Below are 27,593 nucleotides of genomic sequence, written 5' to 3' on the forward strand. Positions count from 1 at the left end.
CTTTCCGCTTCCTTGCTTGCGCGTGGGAGATTGAGTGCGTTCGCTCGCCGTGATAGCGCGCGTCCCCACACGCTTCCGCTGGGGCATACGGCGCGCGGCGAAGATTTTATCTATACGGAACCTCACGGCGACGGCGACGGCGACGCCGACGGCAGAAATCCGGTTGAAGTGTCCATATAATTGCTATCGCAATAAAAAAAGTTTACTGACGATTACGACACTCCCAATGTATCGTAATCGTCAGTGAAATTTTTTTTTCACTGCATGTATCCACGGGTACAGCTCTAGACGGCACTATACCATGACTGTGCGTTTTGATCGAGCGGCGTGGCACAAATTTCGGATGAAAGAAAAACATAATTAATTCAAGGTTTTACGTGCCAAAACCATGATATGATTAAGCCTTGCCTTCGAGATTGGCGCACGAAAGATGTTAGAAACACGCATGCCTGATACGGGAAAGTGGGGGTAGTTCGCTAAGCCTGTTCTTACAGTAAATGTAAAAGCAAATATATATATATATATATATATATATATATATATATATATATATATACATAGGACTGGTGGAATGTCGCGTTGAAGTTCCTGCTCCTCTTTGTCGTGACGTCGCGTGTAGATTTTGAAGGAGTCTTTTAGGGCCTATGGTTAATTTTTGATTGTTAAATATAAATTGAATTGCATAAGCATCAATTACGGGGGCGGGGTGCCTCTCTACCCAGGCCGCAACCTTTAGGCAGCCCCAAATGCTGTCTATGTATTTTGTTCTGGACATGTACTATACTTCTGTAATCTTATCACATAGTAGGAATCAGGGCGGTTACTGCGTATATCATTATCACATGCCGTATTTATTCGAATATAGGTCTACCTTTTTTTTTCTGAAAATGTGACTCAAAATTTGCTATCGACCTATATTCTTACCAAAAGATGTCGACCTATGTATTGGTGAACAAAGCTAGCAGACTACCGGGCTAACAGGGTTTTCCCCGTCACGTCCACCGTAAGCCTTGTCGTCGTTATTCAGACTGTGGCCGGATAACGCTACGCCTCGGCTATAAATTGTATTCCAACTGAGCGAAAGAGTGAACTTTGCAAGTGGCAGTAAATGTTTACCGAGACATAATTAACGGGCCGAATACAGGGAAATGCTTGGTAATCCGTGAAGGTTACACTAACTTGCCGCCACTGGATTTTCAATCTATACTGTACCGCTAAATTAAAAGTAGTGTTTTCAACGAATGCGTCGCCTTGTTTAACTGATTTATTGTTTCTCTTTAGTGCGCCCGTCGTTCTAACATACACGGCGTGTCCACGCATAGAGCGAACTTTGTGTCCCGCATAGGGATAGTAGAAAGATCTTGCCATATTTTTCTGCGCCTGCACCACGAACGCGTCGTTCACTGCTAAGAAGCGATAGTGGTGACAAGAAGCTACGTTGTAATCTTACATAGTTTCGGATTACATCGGGGCAAACTTAGGAAATGTAAGCAAACCAAGAAGCACGGTGTGCTGCGATATCTCGTTTATGCTCTGTTGTATATTGCGATCTCGCGCGTTCATCTATAGCGAGATGGATGTGCGACAGTCGCTTGCAGCTTGTCGCAGCCAACGTGTACCTGGCACCTCATTCTTGGCTCGAGCTATGCGACTGCTGTTGCCTCTATATACGCGGCTTTAGGCGAGTGATTCAGCTCGTTCGCGCTGGTGCTTGCTGTATTTCGTGAGTGCGAAAAAAGGACTACTATAGCCGTGTGTGAGCTGTACACATTCATTTAACACCACAAACGCCCAACTTATCATTTCTCAATATATAGAGTTTGGCACCTCAAGATACCGATTTCAGTGCGAGAAACTTGACGCAAGACCCGCAGTAGCGTTTCTGCCAAGCTGAAGCAAAGTTTCATTGGTGGATAGCTTGGTAAACTAATTACTAATTACTATACTAATTGATTTGTAACAAATAACATTTCTTTTTTTTTCGATACGAACATTCTCCATGACCAGAAATAACGGTAATCAAGTTCTGTGCTTTACTGTCGAGCGATGTTTAGATTTCCAAGGTTAAACATTCGACCACAGTAAAGAAGTCGGCCGCACTCACGCGTGTAAATGCTACAAATAGCGATGTGGTGGTTTTGAAGTTGCAGGAGGAGATTCAGTTAGCTGCTAATTTACACCCCTTATCGAGTGGTCGGTTGGGCAATCAATCAACCTTGTCTATCACAGGTTCACAGGAGTTGAATGGCGTAGCGTATTTTGAAGAAAAGAAAAAAAAGGGGGGGGGGTGGTAATGCTTTATTTAAATGGTTGATTGATTGATTGATTGATCGGTTGATTGATTTTTGAGGTTTAACGTGTCAAAGCAACACTGTGGCTATAGACGTTGTGGAGAGCACCGGATGAATTTTCAACCTAAAATAATAAATTCAGGGCTTTGTGTGCCAAAACCGCGGTCTTATTAGAGGCACGACCTAGGCGGGGCCTATTCTGGATTACTTTTGACGACCGACTTTTATTCCCCCGATATGCACCTAAATCCAATAAACCTGCATACGAGCGTTTCTGCGTTTCGCCGCCATCGATCTGCGGTTGTCGGGGACGTGTATCGAACTTGCGTCCTCAGGCTCGATCAACGCCATAGCCGCAGCGTCACCGCGGCGGCTGGAAAGGCAGTGCATATGGACAAGAGACGTCGATGATAAACGAATTTCTCTTTCCGTCAAATTCGGGAAAATTTAGGATGGCAGCGTCCGTTTGCGCGTGATGCGGCCGCGCGGGCGCGCCACAGTCGATCACGATGCCGTGGACTCCGGGCCCCCGATGACCGCGGCTTCCTGGATCTCCTTGAACCGGTCCGTGAGCCATCGCACGGCGGCCACCCGGTCGAAGGCCCCGTACAGGTTGCCCGGACACTGGTCGAACACGTCCTCGTAGTCGATGTCGAAGAGCGCGAAGCTCAGACCGCGGTGTGCGCGGTGAGCCAGCACCACCTGCTCGCGCGCCCGCCGTGACGTCATATGTGCATTTTTTACAGTTGTCGTCTGTTCGTGCCTAGTTCATTTTTTTAAATCCTTAAAGATTACCTGCATCGTACTCCCAAAGGGGTCAAAAAGAGAACTTAGCAAGATCCGACAATTTTTCCTGCGCCGTAACGGGCGCATTAAGAACGAAAAAAAGTTTGAAATTCGTGACGTCACGCTGACGCTTCGGCACTGGCGTTGTTTGGTTTTTAGTTTTTCCTTCTAGTAATCACGTATTGCCGCGAAGTTAAGGAAAATCGAGTTCTAGAAATGCTTTGTGTTACTAAACTGATTTAGTGTTCATCATTACTGTCTGTGTTAAGAAACGTAGTACAGTATAGAAGATCCAATTGGTTCGCCCTACACTTCAGTGCAGTCCAGTGCCAATTTGGCGAGTCAGTTTTGGGCTCGCGTAGCTTAGGTCCAGCTCTTTATGCACAAGAGGCATACGAACTGTCCTGCTATTGCGGTGAATGCTGCGAACTCAATCTGCCCGAAGCCTGCACTGTGTGAAATGACTTGATAGACAGCGCCATGTCGCACTATAGTGATACCACGCTCGAATAGCGAGGCGCAGCACCTAGTGGACTGGTTCAGTTAGCTCAGGCGAATCGATCTAGAAACTAAATGCTTTTTTCTTTTAGTCTGCACACATTCGCGCTGGCGACACTGGAAATCCGCCCTTTGCACTGTACCGCGGTGCTACCTCGCGGTCGTCGCGAAAAGCAAAATGGAAGGCACCGAGCCGTACGATGCCAGTCTTGTAAGGCTAGCTGCACTGTTTTCATTTGTTGACAATCCATGTTTCTGGTTGCCGTTTTACACTACATGTAGCCGATGCTGGCAGCTTCACGTGCCATCGCGCGTCGTCTGCTCCGCGAACCGCCGACGTCTGCCGCAACGTTTCTTGCACCGCCGCTAGGGGGCACAACGCGTGCGAACTTTGGAGAGCAAGAAAGGCGGATTGCAGGACGATCACTGACTTAATATTGTGAGTGAGCCGATGAAACTCGTCAGATCGCATGTTTTTTTTTTTTTTGCCTATTTACCCCGTCTTTCACGCTGGTATACCTTCGAAATGTACCATCTAGCCCGCGCTAACGTCATAGAGCACACGGCGTATCCAACGCTGGGCTCGCGGAAAGGGGCTCTAAGCAGGAAGCCACCAGCGTTCGCGGCTGGCTTTTCGGCCTGCCACCCGTAGTTGATGACGTCACACGACGTGACCCGCAAATGGTGCGCGGGCAGCGTCTGCTCTCGGCCATTCGGGCTCGATCACATGACCTACAACATTAGGTGCGCTGGAAAACTGCGGCGAATCAAGCCACCAGTCTATCTGGGATGACCGCCCTCGCTTGCTCACCCTCGCACCTAGGGGGTAGCTGCCCTCGCACACGGAGCAGATCACGTGACCTTTAAAGGAGTGTAGACACCAAATGTAGAGGCTAAAATGGTTGTCTATATAGATTAGCTTTGTGTTCTTACCAGGAACGCTTTCGCGAAGTATGACTGCACAGCAGTCGGATAAAAATGTAATTTATTTCAATTTTAAAATCTAGAAATGAAACGGCTTTCTTCTCCGGACTCGTCGCGATAGCCATCACGAAAACGTCATATTGAGTGCAAAATATCGTGATGTTAAAGGCGCTGACGCATTTTCACAGCAGCTGTTCGTTTTCTTGTGGAAACCCGGACGGGAAGAAACAAATGCTACTGGGTAAAAGAACGTAGGCACTCGTGTGAAATTGAGCAGACGACAGATGAGTTCGTTTCCAACGCTTTATTGGTTCATGTGAACTCCGTGACGTGGGTATTCGCGATTTACGTCACTCAAAGGGTACGTATCCACGCCTGTTGGAGGGAAATTGGAAATCTGGAACTGTGTGACGGAAATATTACCGCGAAAGCTGTACATGGCTAGGCGAAACAAAAATTGCTGTGGTTTAGCTTTGGTTAACCCTGGTTGATAGCTAAAGCTTCACTGCCCTGGCTAGGCCCATTGTCGAGCTGTGGCCGAGGTGTGGTTTCGCAATGATTTAGAGATATGTTTGCAATGAATACAGTGCTTATTCATAATTTTTAGGCCTACGAAGACACTGCGGTGATCAGTAAAATAGTGAGACTTGGTTGCAACTCACAGCCGGGCGCAACTCTACTCGGGCAATGGCGGCAATAGAAAGCTTTAGCTTGTCCCGTAATCGGGTAAACGCGGGTGTTCCGGGCGTTGGGGCGTTTTGATGGAATCGTAAACGTGAGCGGCCTGTATGGTGCTGCCACCTGGTGGTGCAGACATCAAACAGACAAAAAAAACCCAGCTAATATTGCAGTAACCAAGTGTATTCTGCTTCGCTGCTGGTGTAAATTTTCGGCAGCAACACGATTACGCCACTGTCGAACATTTACACCAGCAGCGAAGTAGAATACACTTGGTTACTGCAATATTAAATTAGCTGTTTTTTGTCTGTTTGATTTCTGCACCACCAGGTGGCAGCACCATACAGGCCGATCACGTTTACGGTTTCCGCCAACACGCCCCAACGCCCGGACCGCCCGCGTTTACCCGATTACCGGACAAGCTAATACTCTCTAATGTCTCCTTTCAGGGCTCCGTAAAGGCCTATATATAGTCCGACGTAGCGTGAACGCGCGCATACGTTATGCCACGTTAGCGAGAACAATAGCGGCTATAGTTCGATCGATGGTTCGACGTACTGGTGTCGCCAGCGTAACCGGACGCGCTGCCAATGCGCTCCGACGCGCCCGGCATCTACGTAACCGGACGCACGGCCAATGCGCTCCGACGCGCCCGGCGCGTCAGACGACGCTCGCCCGCGTGTCGATGGACTATAAACGCGCCTTAATGCTCTCTTGTGGTTTGACCTCTAGATCTCAATATGAAAACTGTTGAGTCGCCGACGGCTGCCCGAGGTAGCGTAATGAAGCTTTCGCTTCAAAAAACCGTTCGCCACATGTTTCGATAAATTTCTCCATTGGCGTCTCCAGTTACGTCGTTCTCTATATACGTCGCACACAAGCGTGTGCGCCATTGGCAGCGCTGTTACTGACGTCGTTCTCTGCGTCGTACCTTAGGGAGCCTACATGCAAGCGCTGTTTTAGGGTGGTGACAACCGTTGTAAGGGTACTTGCCGTCGCCAGCTAAATTGGCGGGTAAAATGTTCCGCCAATTATAGGATGTGGGAATCAAAATGGCGAAAGACCAGCGGACAGACCACGTCTCCCGCAAACTAATTAACTTCCTTTTATAACCTTTGTCCTCAGCAGCCAGAGACACATAGCGTGTCTGAGAGCAGTACATGGCACGCCTACGTTTTAGGTAAACAGGCTTGTAAGCACAGTTTTTATTACAGCACACTTCGAAAAACACCGAAAATATATAGTGTGTACAAGTGGAAGGCAACGAAAATGTTTAATGTAGTTCACATTCTTGGTGTGAGATAATACTACCACGAACACGCCACTGCGCCTCATCACTTATTGCTTTATATGCTACAAAAAAAAAAAGTTTGATGTGTAAAAATAAAAGGAAAATGCAACTAGTATATCAAAGATGTGTGCAGGTTCCGTGTGCGCATTGATGCAAAACTAAATTTAAGGAATGTAATAGATCGCGTGCCAACATGGGTACATCAGAGCGTCGCAAAAAAAAAAAAAGAAACAGGAATGCGCCGCGACTTCTAGCGAGATTGGGAATCGAAATGGCTACTCACCAAATTTGGCGGTAAATAGCGGTCAAAATTTTGGTGTTGTCACTACCCTAAAATAGCGCTTGCATGTAGGCTGCCCTATCGTACCTGCTCTGCCAACACCACCTAGACTCTCCTAGTCTAGGTGGTGTTGGCTCTGCCCGCAACGCCGCCTCCTCGGCTCGCCGTTGTCGCATGCGTTCGATATCTCGAGTTAGCTCGGCGTCGTGGTTAGCAGCATCCACCCGCCATTGGCGCTGGCGTTCCACTTCGCGATTTCAACGTGGACGTTTCGTCGTAGCCGAGGCCAAAATATAGTGCCTGGAATATACGGAAGTACATTCCAGGCACTATAGCCAAAGTGCCGCTCGAAAAACTCCCGCCGAAAGCGGGCGTTGGCCCCGGCGAACGCGTTCCCGCCACTGCCACATTGGCACTGCTCTGCCCGCAACGCCGCCTCCTCGGCTCGCCGTTGTCGCATGCGTTCGATATCTCGAGTTAGCTCGGCGTCGTGGTTAGCAGCACCAGCCCGCCATTGGCGCTTGTGTTCCACTAGAAACACAAATATGTAACCAAGTATGTAATCAACAATTGAGAAACGCTTCAATGCAGCGTCGGGATTAACCCACTGCTAAACACCGGGGCCGCACCTTGTGCGCCCAGCGTGCCCTGGTGGCGCGTGCCCGAGCGGCGGTCGTCTCCAATGGAATCCCGGACTATAGGGAGTGCACTTAGGTGTCCCCCCTTCGTGGGTCAACTCTTGTATTTTCCTAAAAAAAGTTGTCGCAGTTTCACCTGAAAGGCGAAGCATCAATTGCGATAGCAAATTTGAAGAGAGCTATACGGAGTAATGATAGCAGCTTTATCAGCTGTATAAATTTGGACATGCAGCAGCACCGGCAACAGGCAGAACTGTTGTCGACGCCGTCGGCGTTTTGCCCGCGTTCGCTCAAAATGCGTGCGGCGTTGGTGACTGTTGCCGGAGCCTCTGATATAAATAAGCACTGGGTGCCACAGCTAAACGTCGCCTCCCTTCCCTCCCCCTCCCCCACGGCCTGTCGCGCGTCGGAAGAAGGCACGTTTGCTCTACATATATGGTGATTGTAGAGGAGGAAAGAGACGCCTAGTTCTGCAGCCCTTAACGCGCAGAACAGCGCAGAACGCGCGTTTGTTCTCCGCCGTGCGTTCACTCCCCGTGAAAGCGCGCGTCCCTCGCGCCCTTTCACTCGCACATACAGCGTTCGGCCCGCGGCGACGATTTCATCTCCATTGACGTCATACGGAACCTCACGGCGACGGCGACGCCGACGGCAGAAATCTGCTTTTGAGTGTCCATATAATTGCTATCGCAATAATAAATGTTTTCACCAGCACCACGTTTCAGCTGTGCTGGTTAACCATCTATACGGAGCGCATGGGCGGTGTTTTATGGTAATATCCAGGTGGCAGATAATACGTCATTCGGGCATTTATTATTTCGTATTATTAAACACTACCTTAAAAACAACGAATACCGTATAAAGTATTGCATCACTAGTTGTTTTATCATTTTCGATAGAGAAAATCTACAGCAAGTTTTTAGAAAAAGCCTGAACGATACTTCGAGCAGCAATGGTGGTTTTCTGTGGTACCATATGTCCCCGGAGCCTACAGCCGAAGGCTCCACGAGCATATACCTTTGATGTATTGGAACACCGTGCCGAGTTTGTATGAGATTAGACAGTTTTAGTATTGCGGAAATGGCACCACGCAAAAAGAAAAAAAAAATTGGCGCAGTTTCACCCGAAAGGCGAAGCATCAACTGCGATAGCAGATTACTAGAGAGCTATACGGAGTAAGGATAGTAGTTTCATCAGCTGATTAAACTTGGACATGCAGTAGCACCAGCAACGCGCAGAACTGTTGTCGACGCCGTCGGCGTTTTGCCCGCGTTCGCACTGAACGCGCGCGGCGTTTTAGGGGCGAAGCTCCTCAGGGTGTGGGTCTGTCCCTCCTCTGTAGTAGTAGTAGTCGTCGTCGTAGTAGGTAGCCACCTCTACTTTTATGAGAAAAAAAATTCCGAAAGTTGTGTCCGTAGCGCGGAATCGAACCAGGGACCCCTCGCTTCCGAACGCGCGGCGCTAACCACTACGCCACGAAGCGCACATGGACACTGGCACCACGATGACAATAAATACCCAACATTAACGAAAGACTGCGCGTTTCTAACGCGTTTGTCCTAGCGCGTTACGGCCCGTGTAGGAAGCTGGTGTAAGACGCTGTGGCCTCTCCGCCTTACCCCCGTATTCATAAACGCTCTTCGACTTGAACTTGACTTGCCACCGCCTTGGGCAGCGCGTTCGAAATGCGTTGAAGGCGGTGGCAAGTCAAGTTCAAGTCGAGGAGCGTTTATGAATACGGGGGTATTACTCTCTCAGCAGTCATGTGATGGCGTCGGCAAACGCGGTGCACGTTCCGGCATGTGTAAACGGCTGCGTAAGACGCTGTGGCCTCTCCCCCTTACTAGAGAGTACTGCACGTTTCTAACGCGTTCGTGCTAGCGTCCCCTTAAGCGGGAGATGGTGCAATTATAATGAAGGGCGCTGTTATAAAATAGGAATGACGTCACATATGGCGCATGTCATTGGTGGAAGTCAATCGTTCGATTTAGTGCGGCGAGACTGGGCGAATTACACGGAAGATTCACGGTTTACCGATGATTCCCTCCGGAGCTTCGCCCACTCATCATCATTCACCCCGTGGATATGCGGTGTTTTTTTATATAAATATGCATTTAGTGCCGCAGCTAAACGTCGCCTCCCCTCCCTCTCTCCCTCCCGTCCCCCCACAGCCTTTCGCGCGACGGAAAAAGTCGCGTTTGCTCTCTATATATGGAAAGGAGGAAAGAGACGCTTAATTCTGCAGCCCTTCAGGGAGCACGGCGCAGAACGCGCGTTTGCACTTCGACGTGCGTTCGCTCCCTGTGAAAGCGCGCGTCCCTCGCGCCCTTTCACTCGCACATAGAGCGTCCGGAGCGCGGGGCAACGATTTCATCGCCGTTGACGTCCTACGGAACCTCACGGCGACGGCGACGGCAGAAATAAGCTTTGGTGTGTCCATATAATAGCTATCGCAATAAAAATAGCGTTGTCAGACTGCGCATGCTCAGAACGCTATTTCAGTTTTGCGCGTAGCGTGCGTCCGCTATTTTTCGAATATAGCGGAGACGCTAAGCGCTCGCTAAGTTTTTAGCGTTGCAAACATGGCGGCACCCTCGGCCCTTTGGCTTGACCATGCAGGCTCTTTTCAAGGCTTGGCGTGGATCCACACGGCTAGTTTGGTTGTCGAGCTGCTCAGTTTGCTGCTTTGACTACTCACAGCTAGATGGCGCGGCGAAGTTTTGCGCTTAGCGGCGCATCGTTGTCTTACGCTATGCTAAAACTCTATCGAACAGCGTTCCGCAAAGATCTAGCGTGCGTAACTCGCTAACGCTAACGCAAACATTTTCCGCAATACTAAAACTCTATTCTCGCACTTTTTATAGCTACAATAATGCATTAGCCTCATATGTCGACTTACTTAATTTGGACGCACAACCAGTAAAAACTCGCAGTCACTTTAGCATACTCCATGGCGAGGGTGAAGGCGAAAGTCTCATGCGTTGTTTTCTCATTAGTTGTTCAGGCGATGTCGGTGTCGGTGTCGTTGTAAGTGCGACCGCAAAAAACCCGTCACGCGCCAGTGAAGGAAAACGGCGGGAAAGGCTAATAGAGCGCAGGTGAAACACGTGAGGCGCGTGTCGGGGGAAGGGAAAGGGATGGAAAGGGCCTCGCGCGCATTGTGTCGGGTCTCCTTTGCAGTGCACGCTCGGCAAACGGATGGGAAGTCCTGTATACGTTGTGAGGTCGGCTGCTGAACGGGCCGCTTTGGACGCGAAACGCCGTCAACGTCGCCGGGAGCAGGCTCGCGCTCGCCTTGGCGGATGCGGCGTTCAACGTAGTTCGAGCCCAAGCTCGGTTACGGCAGGAGGAAGCGGATCCCACATTAAAAGCCCGTCTTACCGAAATCCAGCGTCAACGAAGGGCAGCGAACGCCCCCCCCCCCCTCCCCCCTCCCCTCCAGTGAACGCAACACCCCATTTCTAGGGTACGACAAGCTTCGCGTGCCCCCCGTGTTCTCTCCCGGTAGGGGAAGGGCACTATTTTCCCACATAGTCCCCACACCGGTTTATACGTTTAGCCCATCACAGCGCTACATTTGAGATGCGCCCCTGTGGTAGAATTCGTCCGGCTGACTGTGGAACCACTGTCGGACGTCTTGCACGTCTTCACGGCCTTTTGCGAACTCACGACATCGCCACCTCACACTTATCAAAAGCGAGACACCTTTCCCCATACGTCGGCTGCATTTCACCGTGGATTTTGATGGGCGTTCGTCCAGCTTGCTCCGCAGAAAACGAGCCACACTTCGTTGCTGGTATACGCCGTGGACCTGTGAAGTACAACCGCCATCTTCAACACTCGACAGCAGCGCCGTTGCGCGAAGCTAGCGGCAGATAAGGCCGGGCGGTCCAAGAAAGGTCCACCGCTGGGAATGGATACGCTGACTTCGCATTTGCAATGCAGCCGTAATTTGGCTGATAAGTAGGGGCAAGGACTTTCTCACGCGCCCTCGTAATTAACTGTGCCTTAATTAACTTCGCCTTAACACCAAAGGTCGTGGGTTTGAGTGCCTGAATTAACTCCATCTTAATTAACTTTGCCTATTTTTGGAATGATGAGAGGCATCGGAGCCGGCTGTGAAAGAAGATCACGACAAACGCGCGAGCAGAGGCACGAGCGAGCCTCTATATGCGAGGAGAGCTCACCTGACTTTCTGTACTGCAAGCTGCGTTTTCAAGAACACCGTCTGATGAGGCATTCAAGGATCTATTTGTACTAATTTACTGGAGATACGGTCGTGCACATGCCGGCCATTGTATACTGTGGTCCTCTAGGTTCTGTGTATTACTTAAAAGTGAAAAAAAAAATATCATCCGAGAATTCGGTGTCTGCACTTTAACGAACGGCACGCGGGCCGATCGGGCTGGGCCACGCATGTTCTTTGGACTCGGGCAAGCAAGGCGACAGGAGTGTCGAGAATGCGCCTCAGTCGCCATAAACAAGACGATGGCGGCTCGTGAGTGGGCCTAGTGCGCCAAACGCGAACACACGCGAACTGACAAAAAAAAAGAGAAGAATAGAAAAGAAATGGTAAAAAAAGAGAAAGGAACAACAAGCAAACAAAGACAAAAGAAAAGAGAAAAGGAAAGGATACGCTGCGTCGCTTACGAGAACGGTACCCGCGTGTGCTATCCGATCTGCCTTGTCCTTATGATCGCTTACCATCACCAAGCGAACAGCTTGCACTGTCTGCAGAACGCTAGTGAACTCGGTAAAGCGAAAGCGAGTAGATACATTCAGGCCACTAAGGCCGGGTGTCGCCGCGAACGCATCCTGAAATATTGCACTGGACGAACGGAGTACGCGACGGCAGCCTCGATTCCTCCGCAATACTGAGACGTATCCGGTGTGCGCAAACGGGAAACATGTTCTCCCTTACCTTTTGCGTGATGCTGCTAAGGGTGTCGAAGACGAAGGTGCGGTCGTATTCCCTGTAGAACGTGTAATTGAAGAAGTGGCCTTCCTCGATACTCGTCATCTGCTTCCGGTAGGTGGTGTTCTCGCAGACCTGGTAAGAGGGAGTAGAACTTTCGGTAGAACCGATCTCTCGACGACAACGTCAATGACGAGAACATATAATGAGGAAGTCATCGTCATCGTGGGCGTCGTCTTTAGTCATGGGCACCAACAAGGGCTTAGTGATCGTCATCACCGTGTACATCTGTGCCATTACACCATCGTCAAGGGCACCTGCACATTGTGTCATGGACAACACAGCGGAACATCATCACGCGATGTCGTTGCGCGATGCACGCAACATGTACGAATCAGTCTACAGCAGGGACGTAACCCAGGGGAGCTGGTAATTAACTCGTTATTCCACTTGCGTCTGTTCATTCCATTTCGATGTTTACCGCATTATGTTATTTTTATTCCTGCCTCCCAGCTGTCGCATGCTATGTGACCAGGGGCGCCAGTCACTGTAGTTTTAATGTGATTAGTATTTTTTTTTTGCCTACTTGAGGCGTTTTGAGCCTGCCTGCCTGCCTGCCTGCCCCACCCCGCCACGCCTGCCCGCCTGATAACTTCTCTGTTGTCTTCATCTTCCTGTTCTAAGGCTGCATATTTGTTGGCGAGCACCAACCTGAATTGGTCTGCTTTTACCCTTACATCTAGGTTGGCCTGTTTCCTCTTGACTAATTTTATTCTTTCTCTCTTCAAATTGAGAGAAATCCTAGACCTCACTAACCTATGGTCACTGCACTTTACCCTTCCTAACACTTCTACATCCTGCACTATGCTGGGATCGGCAGAGAGTATGAAATCTATTTAATTCCTTGCTTTTCCAATAGAACTTTTCCAGGTCCACTTCCTGTTGCTGCGCTTCCTAAAGAAGGTATTCATTATTCGGAGCCTATTCCTTTACGCGAATTCTACCAACATATCTCCTCTAGCTGTTCCTAGTGGCGGCCTGTCCGGAACCAGAGATACTTAGCACCCTCTGCCGCGTCTACTATAAGTGGAGTTACCGCATCGATACCCGGCTTTCTCTCGCTTTACGAATCCGCTAGCGCGCTGGAAGCTACAAAGCGGGGAAGCCAAGAAACCAAACACACGTTCTAAAGTTGCCCGAGTGTCGCGGCGGCGAAAAATAGCGCAAAATAGGGTGCCTCGATGCCAGCGCCGCCGTTCGGCGCTGGCATCGAGGCACCCTACCGAAAAAGGGCTCGTCGCGACACCCCGTGGCGGCCGCCGCAGACTACGTTACGCAGCACGCCGCTGCCATGTCGGAGGCCACGCAAAGCCGCTACGCGCATTTCACATATGAAATCAATTTTCCGTCTTTTTGACATGGCACACGTATATATTTTTCGTTTATCTAGCTCAAAGTTATCAATTATGTATTACCGAGAATGTTCTCGCGATCACGAAATCAGCCAATAGCGTTGGCGGGTCCAAGCTGCTTTCGATGGCAATGCGTGACGACATTGCGGAAGCGAGAGCAAGCGACTGCTCCCGCTTGCAAATTCCCTGTTGCATGCACCGCGATAATATCAGGCTCGCTTGTTCGCAGGAGGCCTCGTTAGCAGATCGGCAACGCTGTTTTCACATATTTTCCAAAAAAAAAACGTTTCAAGGACCTTTTTAAGATGGTCACGGAGTGTGTAAACAGTCTCTAGAGACTATACACGTTGTGATGAATGTACGTATAATACCTCAGTGTAGCTGCCGAAGGTCTCACCACCGACAATGTAGCCGCACGGCTTCCCCGGAGCGAAGTCGGAGTCGTCTTCGTTCTTTTCCGGCTTGTACCAGAACCCCTTGAGGGTGAAGGACACGGCCACCGGAATGTCCAGGTCGAGGTAACGCCGGTCGGACAGCTGCTTGATCACGTCGGCCTGCGTACGTGTTTTGCAGGATTGACTTTAACGCGACAGCGTTTAGGGCCCCGTGTCGCAGAAAATCCGACGTCGGCAACCGGCGTGTGATCGCGGGTGGCCGAGAAAATCATCCAAACACACCGACCGCGCAGGCCCTCCACGTGGTGCACGGTTTTGGGTGAACAAAATGGAATTTCTCACAGTGAAATCCGTCCAGGAAAAATGGTAAAGTACGACTTTACCATTCGGCGTCGGATTCGCCGTCGGATGGTTTACCAATCGGCGTCGAATAGTAATTTGAAAGTACGAGAAAACAACATTCTGATACGAGGAAACTCAAACACAAACCCCTTTTCCAGCATTTCTACCAGACCTGCGCGTGTCGGGGCAATAGCAAGCAATTAATAAAATAATAAAGAAAGGTGCTAGGGCCCTCACATTTTAATAGAAGACCACTTATATGGCCCCTGGAAAAACGTGTTTCCCGCAGTGTATTTCAGTTTAAAAGTGAAGCCGACCTTAAGGTGTTCAGTGTAAGCTTGGTTTTTGTAAGCTGGCTTTCCCACGTTCAGTGTTGCTGTGAATGAAGCCTACTTTCCGTTTGCGAACGATGCGATACGAACGGGTCCCGATAACGCTGTCGCGTTCTACTCTCAAAGGCGAAGCTTAAGCGTCCTCTAAATTTTTCTATATTTGCATTTCTGAGGCTAACCGTCTCTCACGTTCCGATTGTCAATGGAGCCAAACTTGAGTACATCAGTTCGCACACGCCACATTACACACCCTTCAAAGTGAATATAGCTGCATCCGCTGTTTTCGAATAAATATTTTATGAACATAAGAAAATTTTTAAAAGCTACTGAGAGATTCTTGATAGATTTGCTTCTCAGCACATGCCTCTTAATCTACTGTCTGCAACAATAAAGGAACATAAGTGCGGCATTAATATTAGTCACATTTATTTAGCGCAAGACAGGCGTAATTGGAGATCGCAGGGAGAGGCCTTCGTCCTGCAGTGGACATAAATATAGGCTGATTATTATTATTATTATTATTTTATTATTATTATTAGTTAGTAATCCTAGCTCTCGCTAATGCGACTCCCCCGGCATGATACCATTTCGGTGCCACTGAGACAGCCCGGGTCGAGGGTTGGACGCCCTTCCGGCGTTCCCCACTCGCAGGCTACTATTACTTGCGAAAATGATATCCAGATGGCGCTCGCATCCTAGGCAGGTCAAATTTGGACTTCGTTTGCTAATTCGTTTTGGACACGCGCGTGCATCGGGGCAATAGCAAACAATTAATAAAATAATGTAAAAATGTGCTAGGGCCTTCACATTTTAATGTAAAACCACTTATATTGCCCCTGAAAAAACGTCTTTCCAGTGATGCATTCCTGCTTAAAAGTGAAGCCGACTTTAAGGTGATCGGCGTAAGCTTGGTCTTTGTAAGCTGGGTTTCCCACGTTCAATGTTGCAGTAAGTGAAGCCTACTTGCCGGATGCGAACGATGCGATGCGAACAGGTCCCGATAAGGCTATCGAATTCTACTCTTAAAGGCGAAGCTTAAGCGTCCTCAAAATTTTTACTGGTACAATAGGGGTTATTAAAATTAAAAAAAATTGTTTGCGATATGTGTACGACACGCGGAGACCACGGTGGTGCACGGAAACAGGGTAATTAATACAGGGAAAAAGAGAACGTTAGGCATGCGCGATTCTTACAAGTGCAGAAGGATTGAAAAGCAAGTGATCTTACAAGGGATTTATTTCGTGGCAGGCCGCGTACTTATAAATTATGGCGAAGGGAATGCTGCAGAAAGGAAAAAAACCCGATCATCCGTGGTGCAAGACGAGCACGCTTCCCTGAATCCACCGGCTGCTTCATGGTTCTGGTTTACTAAAGGTGTGCCTAGTGCGTGCCTGATTGCACACGTCACGTGTTCATAGAGACGCGCTCACGCCACTGCTCACGCGTTCGTCGTCGTCTTCTTCCACAGCTGCGTCCGATGCTAGCGTTCCCATACTGCCCCTCCCCCCGCGAAGGCGCTGACGGCACTGGCCCACTACTATAGGAGTGCGGCGATTTCGGCGAGTTCTGTCGTGCGCTCCGGTGCAATCAGGCTTTCGCTTTCAACGGTTTAGAAACGTGTAACACTTGCTTAATAGACAGTTTTAGTTTAGCCTGGTTATCGGAATAGCGGGCGTACCGGAATAGCGGGATCGGAATGCGCATGCGCAGAACGCGTAACGACCCCTATACCGTTTACCGTGCGCACGCTATTTCTCAGAGTTAACGTTACCGTGTCAGCGTGTTTACGTAGTTTACGTAAAACATGACGGCGGTCCCGGTCGCCCGCTTCGAACTGAATTCGGCGTTGTTTTTGTAGAATTCACTTCGATCGTAGCAAATGACTGCGTAAACGGCTTTTGCTTAGTCTCATGCCGCTTCGCCGAGAGAGTGTTATGGCCAATCTTGAGGAATTTTCGAGATCGCTTCTCGTTTCGAACGCGCCTAAGCCTAACGAGAGAAATTTTCTCCGAGATGCGAGCGCCACCTGTCGGTAAAGTTGGGAGATAGGCGCGACGACGGCATATGGCCTCAGAGATGGGAACATTTTGGAGGCTATGGTAGACAGCTTGTACTGCTTGTCTGTTTCGCTGTAGTTCGGCGGACATGGGAAGTAAAAATACACGCGCTCCTGGCTTCCATTGCGCTGCCTCTCGCACTTTCCAGACGTACACAGACTTAGGTGCCCTATATATGCGAAATTCAAAGCGTAATGGAATAGCGTCCCGCACGTAAACTACGCTATCACGCTATACTAAAACTCTCGTTCTGCAAAGTTCGTTTGCGGAACGGTAACGCTATTTCCCTTAACCCCGCTATTACGCTAACGTTAAACTAAAACTGTCTAACGTTTTTCACTCTGTGGCGATAGCTGGAATTGTAGGGTATTCTGGGCCCGGCTTAGCTATAATTTCTTTGATAGTCTCAAGAGAACATTCGAAAATGAGCAGTCGTTCAAACGGCTGGCGAATGAAGCCGAGGGCAACTAGCATCTCTTCATTACGACACAATTAAAAACCTTCCAAATTACTCTGGCGGTAGTGGCAGTCTTTCACAAAATATTTTAAGAACGGAACGATGTTTTCGAACCAGTATAAACAGCCATGAAAAACTCTGTACTCGACAAAGGTCTTTTAATCTAATGTATTTTACAAAAAACACAGAAAAAAAATCAGGCAAGTTTGCACTCGGTCGCGCAAAGCTTAGGCACAGCGAAGCTTACTGGCTGCTACTGCTACGTATGAACTTGGTTGCTGCTAGGTCTTAACTTGGTTTAACTTAACTACATATGCAGGAAGGCATTCTCGAGCGATCATTTTCGGAGCTACCTACCCTTTCGCGACATTTCGCGTGACTAGTGCTGGACGCGTCGGTGCCCACGAGTGACAGCGCTCCTGGCATGCCACAAACGCAGGCAGGCTAACCAAGTTTGGTACAGTGCCAAGATCGCTGTCGCTTGCCGACGCCGAACGCGTTGGCGACATTTCGCGTGACTAGCGCTGGACGCGTCGGCGCCGAAGAGCGACAGCGTTCCTGGCATGCCACAAACACAGGCAGGCTAACCAAGGGGCCGTATTCTGAAACGTTCGCCTAGGCGAAATTTCGCCTAGGCGAAATCAGCATGCGCGCTGATTGGCTGGTTGAGCAAATTGAATGACGTCGAGCTCAACCACCCAATCAGCTCATCCAATTTTGCTAAAACAGCCAATCGGCGCACGCCTGAAAGCGAAAAAAGAAATTTCGCCTAGGCGAACGTTTCAGAATACGGCCCAAGGTTGGCACAGTGCCAAGAACACTGCTGCTTGCCGACGCCGAATGCGTTGGAGGCTAGCCGCTCGATATCAATAGGCCAGCTTCGCTGTGTCTTGAGCTTTGCGCGGCCTAGTTCAAGCTTTCGCCTTTTTTTCCCCTCCTGGCTCAGCGCGCCGCGGAGAGAAGAGAGGCAATGTTTTTGGGAAGGCAGGAAGCTGGCGAGGAGGAGACCGCGTGCGCAGCCTTTTCCTTTGGGTTGTTATGGCTACCACGGCTACGCACCACAAATTACGGCTGGCTTAAACAGTTTCGCTGTTAAAAAAAAAGGGGGAAAGTGTCAACCATGTGTCGACGCTACGAAGGGCAAGGTCGATGTACATGGTTGCTCAAATGATTCGATGAATAAATGCTGATTGTACCTTTCGATTGTGTCCCTTTTTTAGGCGAAAGCCTTAGATCTCTGTTTGAAGGTCGCGTTGTGAGGTACAGAAAAACATGTCGCAGTTTCGCCCGAAAGGCGAAGCATCGATTGCGACAGCAAAATTCGGAGTAGGGATAGTAGTTTTATCGGCTGCATAAACTTCGATACATTGGCTTACTAACTGAATTAACAATCGGGGTGTCAGCGCGCACAAGCAAACATGAATAGATCACACTGAATGACCGCAGCCAACGACTGTCAAAACGCTGGCAGCAAGCGCAGGTTCGCGTGGTCTATAGCTTCAACGGAAACTGAGCGGCGAATGCACAGCGCATACAAAGGTCAGAGCCATGTGGAGATTAGAGACGGTGCGGGCGACGGGCACCGCCGGGCAAACTGCAAAGGAGAAGTTGTTGGCAGAGGAGAAGCTGCCCCCTCCCCCCTCTTCCCGCTTTGTTGCTTTCGCGTGGGAGATTGAGTGGCAAGATACGCCTTTGGTGCCGGAGCACAGCGCCGCGCCGCCTCCCTCCCTCCCTCCCTCCCTCCCTCCCTCCCTCCCTCCCTCCCTCCCTCCCATACCCCATGGCCTTTCGCGCGACGGTCGCGTTTGCTTTCCGCCGTGCGTTCGCTCTCCGTGATAGCGCGCGTCCCCCGCGCGCTTTCGCTCGCGCATACGGTGCACGGCGGCGATTTTATCGCCCTTGAAATCTATACGGAACCTCACGGCGACGGCGACGACGACGGCAGAAATCCGGTTGAAGTGTCCATATAATTGCTATCGAAATAAAACGGAGTGCGCCGGGAAAGGGGACACATAGGTGCCGGAGGAGGGTTCTGAGAAAGGGCGACGGAGCACAGTTCGGATAGTTGAGAGAAAGCACAACGGTGGCGCAGTTGGAGCGTGCAGAGAAAGGGCAACAGCGGCGCTGGGATGAGGAGCGAGGGGAGAGAAATATCAGTGGCGCTGCCGGTGGGCGTTGAGGGAAAGGGCAACAGCGGCGCTGGGGAATGAGGAGGAAAATATCAGCAGCAGCGCGGTGGCGGTGCAGGGGAGGAGGAGGGAAATGTCAGCGGCAGCGCCGGTAGAACGTTCTGGAAAGGGCGGCAGCACACTCACAGCGTGCTCGCGCGCCTTGTATACGTCACCGCGTGGGATCAGAGCTTCATTGCACATCGCTATGGGTGACGACACACCAGGCCCTAGTCGCGGGTGGGGAAGACCGAGAAAGTACAGCAGATCAACAGAAGGTCCAACTAGATTTTCGCCTTCACATTCTTAGGAAGTTCTAAGTATCCGCCTTAATTTCTTCCTGTCGAACTTATTCTGTTTGTTTTCGTACAATAATTTCCTCATCCTCCCAAGACCCCTTGACCGTTTTTTTTTCTAAATTCACTCGGAAGTGATTATGCAAAATATTCATTCTAGGTATGAAGTACAGTGCATGTGTAACTGTGTAACGGAGCAAGACTTGGTGCATACAGTGGCCCGTGAGGGTGATTCCTCATTTTCTGTGTTTTGAGCTGAGCAATAACTGGTTAGGGTACCTCAGGAACGCAAGCGCTGAGAAGCTCCTACAGAGAAATACCATGGACATGATGGCGTTCCAAACAGACATTGCGAACTGCCTGGTCACTTGCAACAGAAATACTCCAAAAAAGCGCGGTAGGCCAAGTAGTGACAGCTCTAAGCCCGTTGTCAAGAATGCCACACCGCAGACACTTCCGACCACTGCCATTAGGTATGACAGGTAGGATCACTGACCAGAGCATGTGTGCACACCAAATGCACTGCGTTGCCGCCGTTAAGGCGCCCTGTCCACAAATGTGGACACCACGGAAACTATGAAAAAATACAATTTATGTTTTAATCCTTTAATAACTCTTTTATTGAAGTATGCAGGACCGATAATGACGTTAACATAATTTTTTTCATTGCCAGATTTAATTAGCGCCTGAAGGGGCTATATTGGCCAAAGCTTCGGGCTGCTCTGCGGGGGTACCGAGGTTCGACCCCACCATCGGGCATGTTATTAACGTTTTCTTTTTTTTAAGTACGAGCTATTCGGCCAGAGAGCTGCGTCACCCAGCCGCGCCCTAAAGTGACGGTCTGAAAAATACGGGAGGCAAAGAGAAGGCTTTAAAAATAGGCTAATCGTTGTTGTGACCGCGCCTTTACGATCAGTCGTGAGGTGCTTGTCGAGAAGCACTCTACAGACAACCGTAGCCACTTGAATCGCGTCTTCTTCAGTTCGTCGAAGTCACCCTCGACCTCGTAGAATTTCCGACGCCAATGTTAACCTCGTCCGCATTCCGTGAGGACGAGGGTGAGGATGGCCTCGTGAGGGCGTTCATGTCTGGTCGGGTGTCGAAATCCCGGCAACCTGCTGTCGAGAAAAGTAAAAGACGATCGCGACTCACGATGGGGAGCTCGTGGGGGTCGTACTTCTTGTCCCACGTGGTCGGTCCCGTGATTTTGCAGTCCAAGGTGTACTGATACGTTTGTTCCATGTGGGTCGTTGCCACGAGCATGTCCACCTTGAAGTCCCTGCGTTTTTCCGACAATCAGAAAAAAAAAATACGTGGGCAGCTTGCGCAAGTGGTGCAAGGCTGAGTAAACAGCAGAGCTGGTGATCGATCTAGCTTCTTCGAGGTTTTACAAGGCTTGGCTAGATTTTGCTGGGAAGTGCTAAGTGCTGCTAGGTACGGTATTCCGAATCGGCTCGCCGCCGACGCGCAGACTGTCGCTTGGCCGCGCAACGCACTTCAAGATGAGCGGCTCACCGCCGACGCGCAGATTCTCGCTTTGACTGCTGCAGTCACGGACACCGCGCGGCGCGTTCGGCGCTAATGCGGGGAAACGGGGAAGCGCGGGAGGCGTCGGCAGCAGCTCTGCTCGTTGCCTCGTTGGTGCTGCTACAATTTGTTTTTCTCTCTATCTCGCTCTTATTTTCTCTTTCTCTCTCCCGAGCATAGCGCGCGACGCGCGCATGCTCTCCTTCCCTCTCCTTAACGTCCCATGTCAAGGCAACATGTGCACGGCACGGAGACGAGGCGAAACACACGCCACTCGTGAGGTGGTTGCTAGGCAACGCAGGGACGTCGTAGCGGCAGGCGGTGCGGGGGGGGGGGGGATCATGACGTCATACCAGCTGTGGCGGCGGCGATAGCGAGGCATGACGTCCGAGGTTGCGCGGGGTGTTTTATCAGCTGTGGCGTCGCCTGGTTGCCATGGCTACGGCGTGGCGGTTTCTTGATACGAACCACACATTACGGCTGGCTTAAACAGCTTCGCTGTTAAATAAGAAATGTTTGAGGATCCCACGCACCGCTGGAAGTGGCGCATGGGAAACTTTCTCGTCCGGCTTCCATCGCGCATTCAATAGGTGCTCTTGATGTCGCGGTGGAAATAGCATTGCATTTGCAATTTCCGGCTATAAAACATTTAAACTCGGACAAGTTGTTTCATTCCGAAACTATGGAAGCTTGCACGCAAAAAACGCACCTTACCTCCCTTCTTCGTCGTCGTATCTACACGCAGTTACGTCTATAGTTTAATGATGACTTATGCCTCGTTAATACACCCGTATATGCGCGGGTGTATGAACAAGGCCTGCCTGAGTCACTCAGAAAATATAAACAGGGACGTGGGTAGGACCCTAAACAAAGAAGGTAGGACGGGTATATTTTTAACCTGCAGTCGTCTATAGTTTTGGAATGAAGCAACTTGCCCAAATTAATGTTTCATCGCAGCTAATTCACAGTTTTCGTCGAGGTCGGTACCAATCGAGGAAATAAATTGTGCTGCCCGCTCCTGTCGCGGTTTTCCCCGTGATTAAGTTGTCCCCTCGCATAAGGCAAACTGCGAGTTTTTCCAGAACATGAAAAACTATAGATTACTGATTCAACGCAAGTTTTAATTAATTGTGCCCGTTATAGGCGCGCTAAAGAAAAAAAAAGATACTTTTAGCTGGATTGTAATACGTTATCTTTCTACAATAACAAAATAAAAGACACTGTTACCTCGAGATAAGGCTTAGCTTAAAGGCGAGAAAAGACGCAAATACTAAAGCCTTTTTGAAGTTCCGCACCAGCCAGCCATGACATCATAAGCTTCGACCACGTATATGCTCCCGCGTAGTAATTTTTTTTATTGGTAAAGATGTCGTACTTTACAGGAAACAGAGGCTGAACTTAGCAAATTCCAGCACCTTTTACTGAGCCGAGACGGGCCTCAATACCGAAAAAAAAACTTAAGAAAGAAAAATCTTTGAAATTCGTGACTTCACGCTGAAACCCCAATGCCAGCACTGGGGTTTCGGTAGAAAGAACAACATAGCAATTGTGTTTGGTTTTTCTTTATTGTCTCTTAATGAGCGAAGTCGCGAAATTAATGAAAATACAGTTTTGAAAGAATACTTCATCAGTCGAAATTAACGCATTCAGTGTCTGTCTTTATTGCTCCTTCAATGGCGAAAAAAAAAAATTTGTCGCAGTTTCACCCGAAAGGCGAAGCACCAATTGCGATAGCAAATTAGTAGAGAGCTATACGGAGTAAGGATAGCAGTTTTATCAGCTGTATAAACTTGGACATGCAGCAGCACCAGCAACACGCAAAACTGTTGTCGACGCCGTCGGCGTTTTGCCCGCGTTCGCACCGAACGCGCGCGGCGTTTTTATATAAATACGTATTTGGTGCCGCAGCTAAACGTCGCCTGCCCTCCCTCCCTCCAGTCCCCCCACAGTATTTCGCGCGACGGAAAAAGTTGCGTTTGCTCTCTATATATGGAAAGGAGGAAAGAGACACTTAATTCTGCAGCCCTTCAGGGAGCACGGCGCAGATAGCGCCAACCTTTCCCTTTCCCTCAAGAACCACTTATCATCATCGGCGCAGAACGCGCCTTTGCTCTCCGACGTGCGTTCGCTCCCAGTGAAAGCGCGCGTCCCTCACGCCCTTTCACTCGCACATACAGCGTCCGGAGCGCGGCGACGATTTCATCTCCATTGACGTCATACGGAACCTCACGGCGACGGCGACGCCGACGGCAGAAATCTGCTTTGGAGTGTCCATATAATTGCTATCGCAATAAAAGGGTGTGCTCACTTGACTATGTGGTCGAAGATGTCTAGCTGCTCTCTGTTGTATGAAGGCAGCATCTTCACGGCGTACACTATTCCGCCCAAGAGGAACGGACGTCCGGCGTCCCTCTGCCTCTGGTACTGGCGCAGCACCTGGACACGCCCGGGATCGACGCACGAAACAATTCAGGAGGTGGCGTTGAAAGCGCGGGCTATAACCGGACAACTCAGTCAATACGGACAACAGAATGTGCCGTGAAATATGTATCGCTGTTCTGGTTTATAACCATTTCTCGTCCGATGACTCTAGTAGGAATCGCATGACAATGCCTCGCAAGGTGTAATCGAGAGCTCGACGGAAGCCCGTCTGGTCGGGATGAAACGTGACAAAGAAAGACCAAATAAAACTTTAAAAGCAGGGTGTACAAGGTAAACACCTCACAAGGTGTACGTATGCAGCCTTTGTCAAAAAATATTACGGGCCACTCCCGCAAGCTACCTTCGCCCTATAAACGTTCGGCTGTGTGGCGAGGCTCCCTTCGGGCTCCTCCTGATACTCCAGATTTATATTCCATCTCGGAAGGCGTTTGCCGCACTGCCGAACGTACGCGGAGCACACAGGCAATATCCTTGCGAAGCGGAATATAGTTCCGGGCGTAACTGTCCGATTATTGGTGAGATTAGGTAGTTTTGTAATTTTTTTACCTGGTACATGATACGCTACAGGGATACGTTACATGTTAGGACATTTGCGCATGCGCGCCTTACACCGCGAGTTACCGTGGCGGTGAGCAGACGACGCGGCGCGGATGAACACGTCTGCAGGGGCATCCGGCCTTCCTATTGGGTAAGGAATTCTGCAGCTTCCACAGTAGGGAAAAGTATTTGTGAGATGCAGTTTAAAATAGCGAGGCAAGTATGCAGGTACCGTCAACCTCCGCTTCCCGTTTCCCTCCTCCTATGATTCTCTCCTAACATGGCATGCCGCTAGAGCTCCCCGAAAGGTTCAAAGCCACCCAAGACGTGGTGCAAAGACAAATAGCGTCTAGCTTGTGTCGTACTACATTTATTATCGATACTCGTTTCGAAACTCAATTTTAATGCGTGCGTTTGCTTAATCATGCTACACGAAACAACCTTTGGAACCTTCCTCCAAAAAAAAAAAAAAAAAAGGTATAGACACCACCGCTAGGCACTCTAAATGCCACGTGTCCGCACTAAGCCAATCACTTACGAGCAATGGTTGGAGTACGCAAGGTTGAGGTTGACAACAGCGATAGATGAAAGGATGGCGCTACCGTGAAGCTCTTTCTCTGGGTATCTTATCTAGACAACTGCATGACGAGTACGGGAGTTATATTCAGTCGCCAGGGCGTTAGAATGTATGGAATACCAGGAGAACAAATTTCTTAAAGAGCCCGTAGTAAGCCTGGTGGCCGCAGGTAGCGTGACCAGTATGCCTTTCACAAAGAGTGGAAATCTGACCGAGAGAAAAGCTGAAGTAAAAGCAAATGTGAGCAATCACAGCTTCAGCAATTCTGGCGACACATTTTGTCTAGGCTTCACAGCCCAGACCACTCGCTTTCCCTGAAAAAAGCATTTCGGGAGTGTTTACACACTGTGGCACAATACATTTGGGCCTTTGTACCACTCCTGAAGAGCCTACAACTTGTTAGTATAGGCAGCTTGCGGAATTTTAAGCTTCCTAATTTCGCCGTCCTGTCTGTGAATTATCGTCATAGATTATTTCAAGGCTGTACGCGTAAGTGTAAGATTCGGTTCAGGGCCTGCTTCATTATGTCACTCAGAGAGGGAGGCAACCCCATAGAAAACCCCCATGATCTCCATATTCAATATCCCCAATTAAAAACAACCTCTATGTTTCCATATACCAGGTTTAGCAAGTCCCCTATGATTATATGAGCCTACAAGGATCCCACATTAACCTTTTATGGCGGTATATATCATATGGAGTGTCCCCCATGTGATTAACTAATGGCTTTTTATATAGTCGTTGAAAAGAAAAGTGTAAAATCATTGCAGTCTACTGGTGCTAACATATGGGGCAGGAACTTGGAGCTTAACAAAGAATCTCGAGAACAAGTTCTTCTTCTTTCTGGGGTTTTACGTGCCAAAACCAGTTCTGATTATGAGGCACGCCGTAGTGGAGGGCTCCGGATTAATTTTGACCGCCTGGGGTTCTTTGACGTGCACTACAACGCAAGCACACGGGCGTTTTTGCATTTCGCCTCCATCGAAATGCGGCCGCCGGGGCCGGGATTCGATCCCGCGACCTCGTGCTCAGCAGCGCAACGCCTTAGCTGACTGAGCCACCCCGGCGGGTCGATAAAGAGCGATAGAACGATAGAACGATAAAGAGCGATAGAACGAAAAATGTTAGGCCTAACGTTAAGAGACAGGAAAAGAGCTCAGAGTGGTGTGGATCAAAGAACAAACGAGGATAGCCGATATTCTAGTTGTCATTAAGCGGAAAAAGTGCAGCTGGGCAGGTCATGTAATGCGTAGGATGGATGACCGGTGGACCATTAGGGTTACAGAATGGATACCAAGAGAAGGAAAGCGCAGTCGAGGAAGGCAGAAAACTCGGGGGGGGGGGGGGGGGTGATTAAGTTAGGAAATTCGGAGGCGCAAGTTAGAATCAGCTAGCGTAAGACAGGGGTAATTGGAGATCGCAGGGAGAGGCCTTCGTCCTGCAGTGGACATAAATATAGGCTGCTGCTGCTGATGATGATAGGACCAACATATACGTGTTCTGTTTTTGTTCCACTACTTTTTCTCGTGTACATTAACAATTTGCCATCCTCCTCTATGAAACTATTTGCCGATGATTGTGTGGTTTACTGACTTCTACAGGCCATGTCATCTTTCAATCTCACCTTGGCGTTGTTTTTGTGTGGTGTAATAGTTGGTTAATGCGACTGAGTGTTAACAAATGTAAGTTGATCAGAATTACCCACCACTTGAATCATCCTCTACTTTGTAATTATTTCCTTAATAAAGTCCCATTTTCTCTCGTTAGCAGCTTGGCGTTTACATCTCTGAGAACCTTTCATGGGAAAGCCATGTTGATCAGATACTCAGTACTGCAATCATCGCCTTGTTTACATATAAAGTGCAACTTCTCCATCGTACCTGCAACCTAAAACTCATTTTGTTTAAACCACTAGTTCGTTCGAAACTCGAATATGCATCCTCTATCTGGGGCCGCCATGTTCGGTCGTTATACCTTTGCACCGAAGCCATCCAAAACCGTTCTGCGCTTATCGTTTCGTCTAACTATTGCCACCCTGCGAGTGTCACATTAATGAAACAATCTCTTAATGTGCCTGCCCTTTCACTTCGACGTAAATGTTCTCGATCCCGTCTTTTACATTAAATATACCAATCAGACCGCGTTCTATACGTACGTTTAACTCGCTTTTCGCGACATCCTGTTATATTTCTTAACGAAACGGCCACCAGCTCAAGGTTGGTGTGCCTAACTGTAATACAAATATGCGTTGTCATTCTTTTGTACCAACCACAAGCATGGACTGGAACTACCTTCCCGCCAGAAGTCGCCTCCATCATCGATGGCAACAATTTTAAGACTGGCATTACCACTCAGTTGATGCAATTACACGATGTTAGCCACTTCTCTGTATACACATTACCAACCCCGAGAGTAAATATAAATATGTTCACGTGGAGGGGAGGGGCTCGTATGGGACATGCCTCATATGATGTACGGCAAAACATGAGGGTTCTTGCGTGGAACTTCTATAGTATACTATGTTCATGCGGCATTTTCTTTCTTCGATAGCGTTTAGAGCTCGGGTATGCAGGTGTCGAGAAACAACGCACTGACCCTGAACAGATCCAGTGTTGCCCTGTGGTGCATCACGTTGTAACTCCAGCCCGACCAGTCGGTGAGCATGCCGTAGTGGGCGACGCCGTTCTCCTCGAACGGAGCCAGCATTCGCGTCCCGTTCGGCTCGCTCAGCATTGCAGAGGCGGCCTCGG

General features: G+C 49.4%; 1 protein-coding gene across 1 annotated transcript; it reads right to left on the reverse strand.

Moving 5' to 3' along the window:
* Positions 1-2,682: 2,682 nt before the first annotated feature.
* On the reverse strand, positions 2,683-27,593 carry LOC125945562 (uncharacterized). The gene is made up of 6 exons (XM_049667545.1): positions 27,439-27,593; positions 23,596-23,723; positions 20,913-21,039; positions 14,085-14,267; positions 12,308-12,436; positions 2,683-2,993 (listed from the first exon to the last, which is right to left on the reverse strand). The coding sequence occupies exons 1-6, from the start codon at positions 27,574-27,576 to the stop codon at positions 2,796-2,798; spliced, it is 903 nt and encodes a 300-aa protein (XP_049523502.1). The 5' UTR covers positions 27,577-27,593; the 3' UTR covers positions 2,683-2,795.

This window comes from Dermacentor silvarum, chromosome 5 (genome assembly GCF_013339745.2).
Source record: "Dermacentor silvarum isolate Dsil-2018 chromosome 5, BIME_Dsil_1.4, whole genome shotgun sequence".
In the NCBI taxonomy this organism is placed as follows: domain Eukaryota; kingdom Metazoa; phylum Arthropoda; class Arachnida; order Ixodida; family Ixodidae; genus Dermacentor; species Dermacentor silvarum.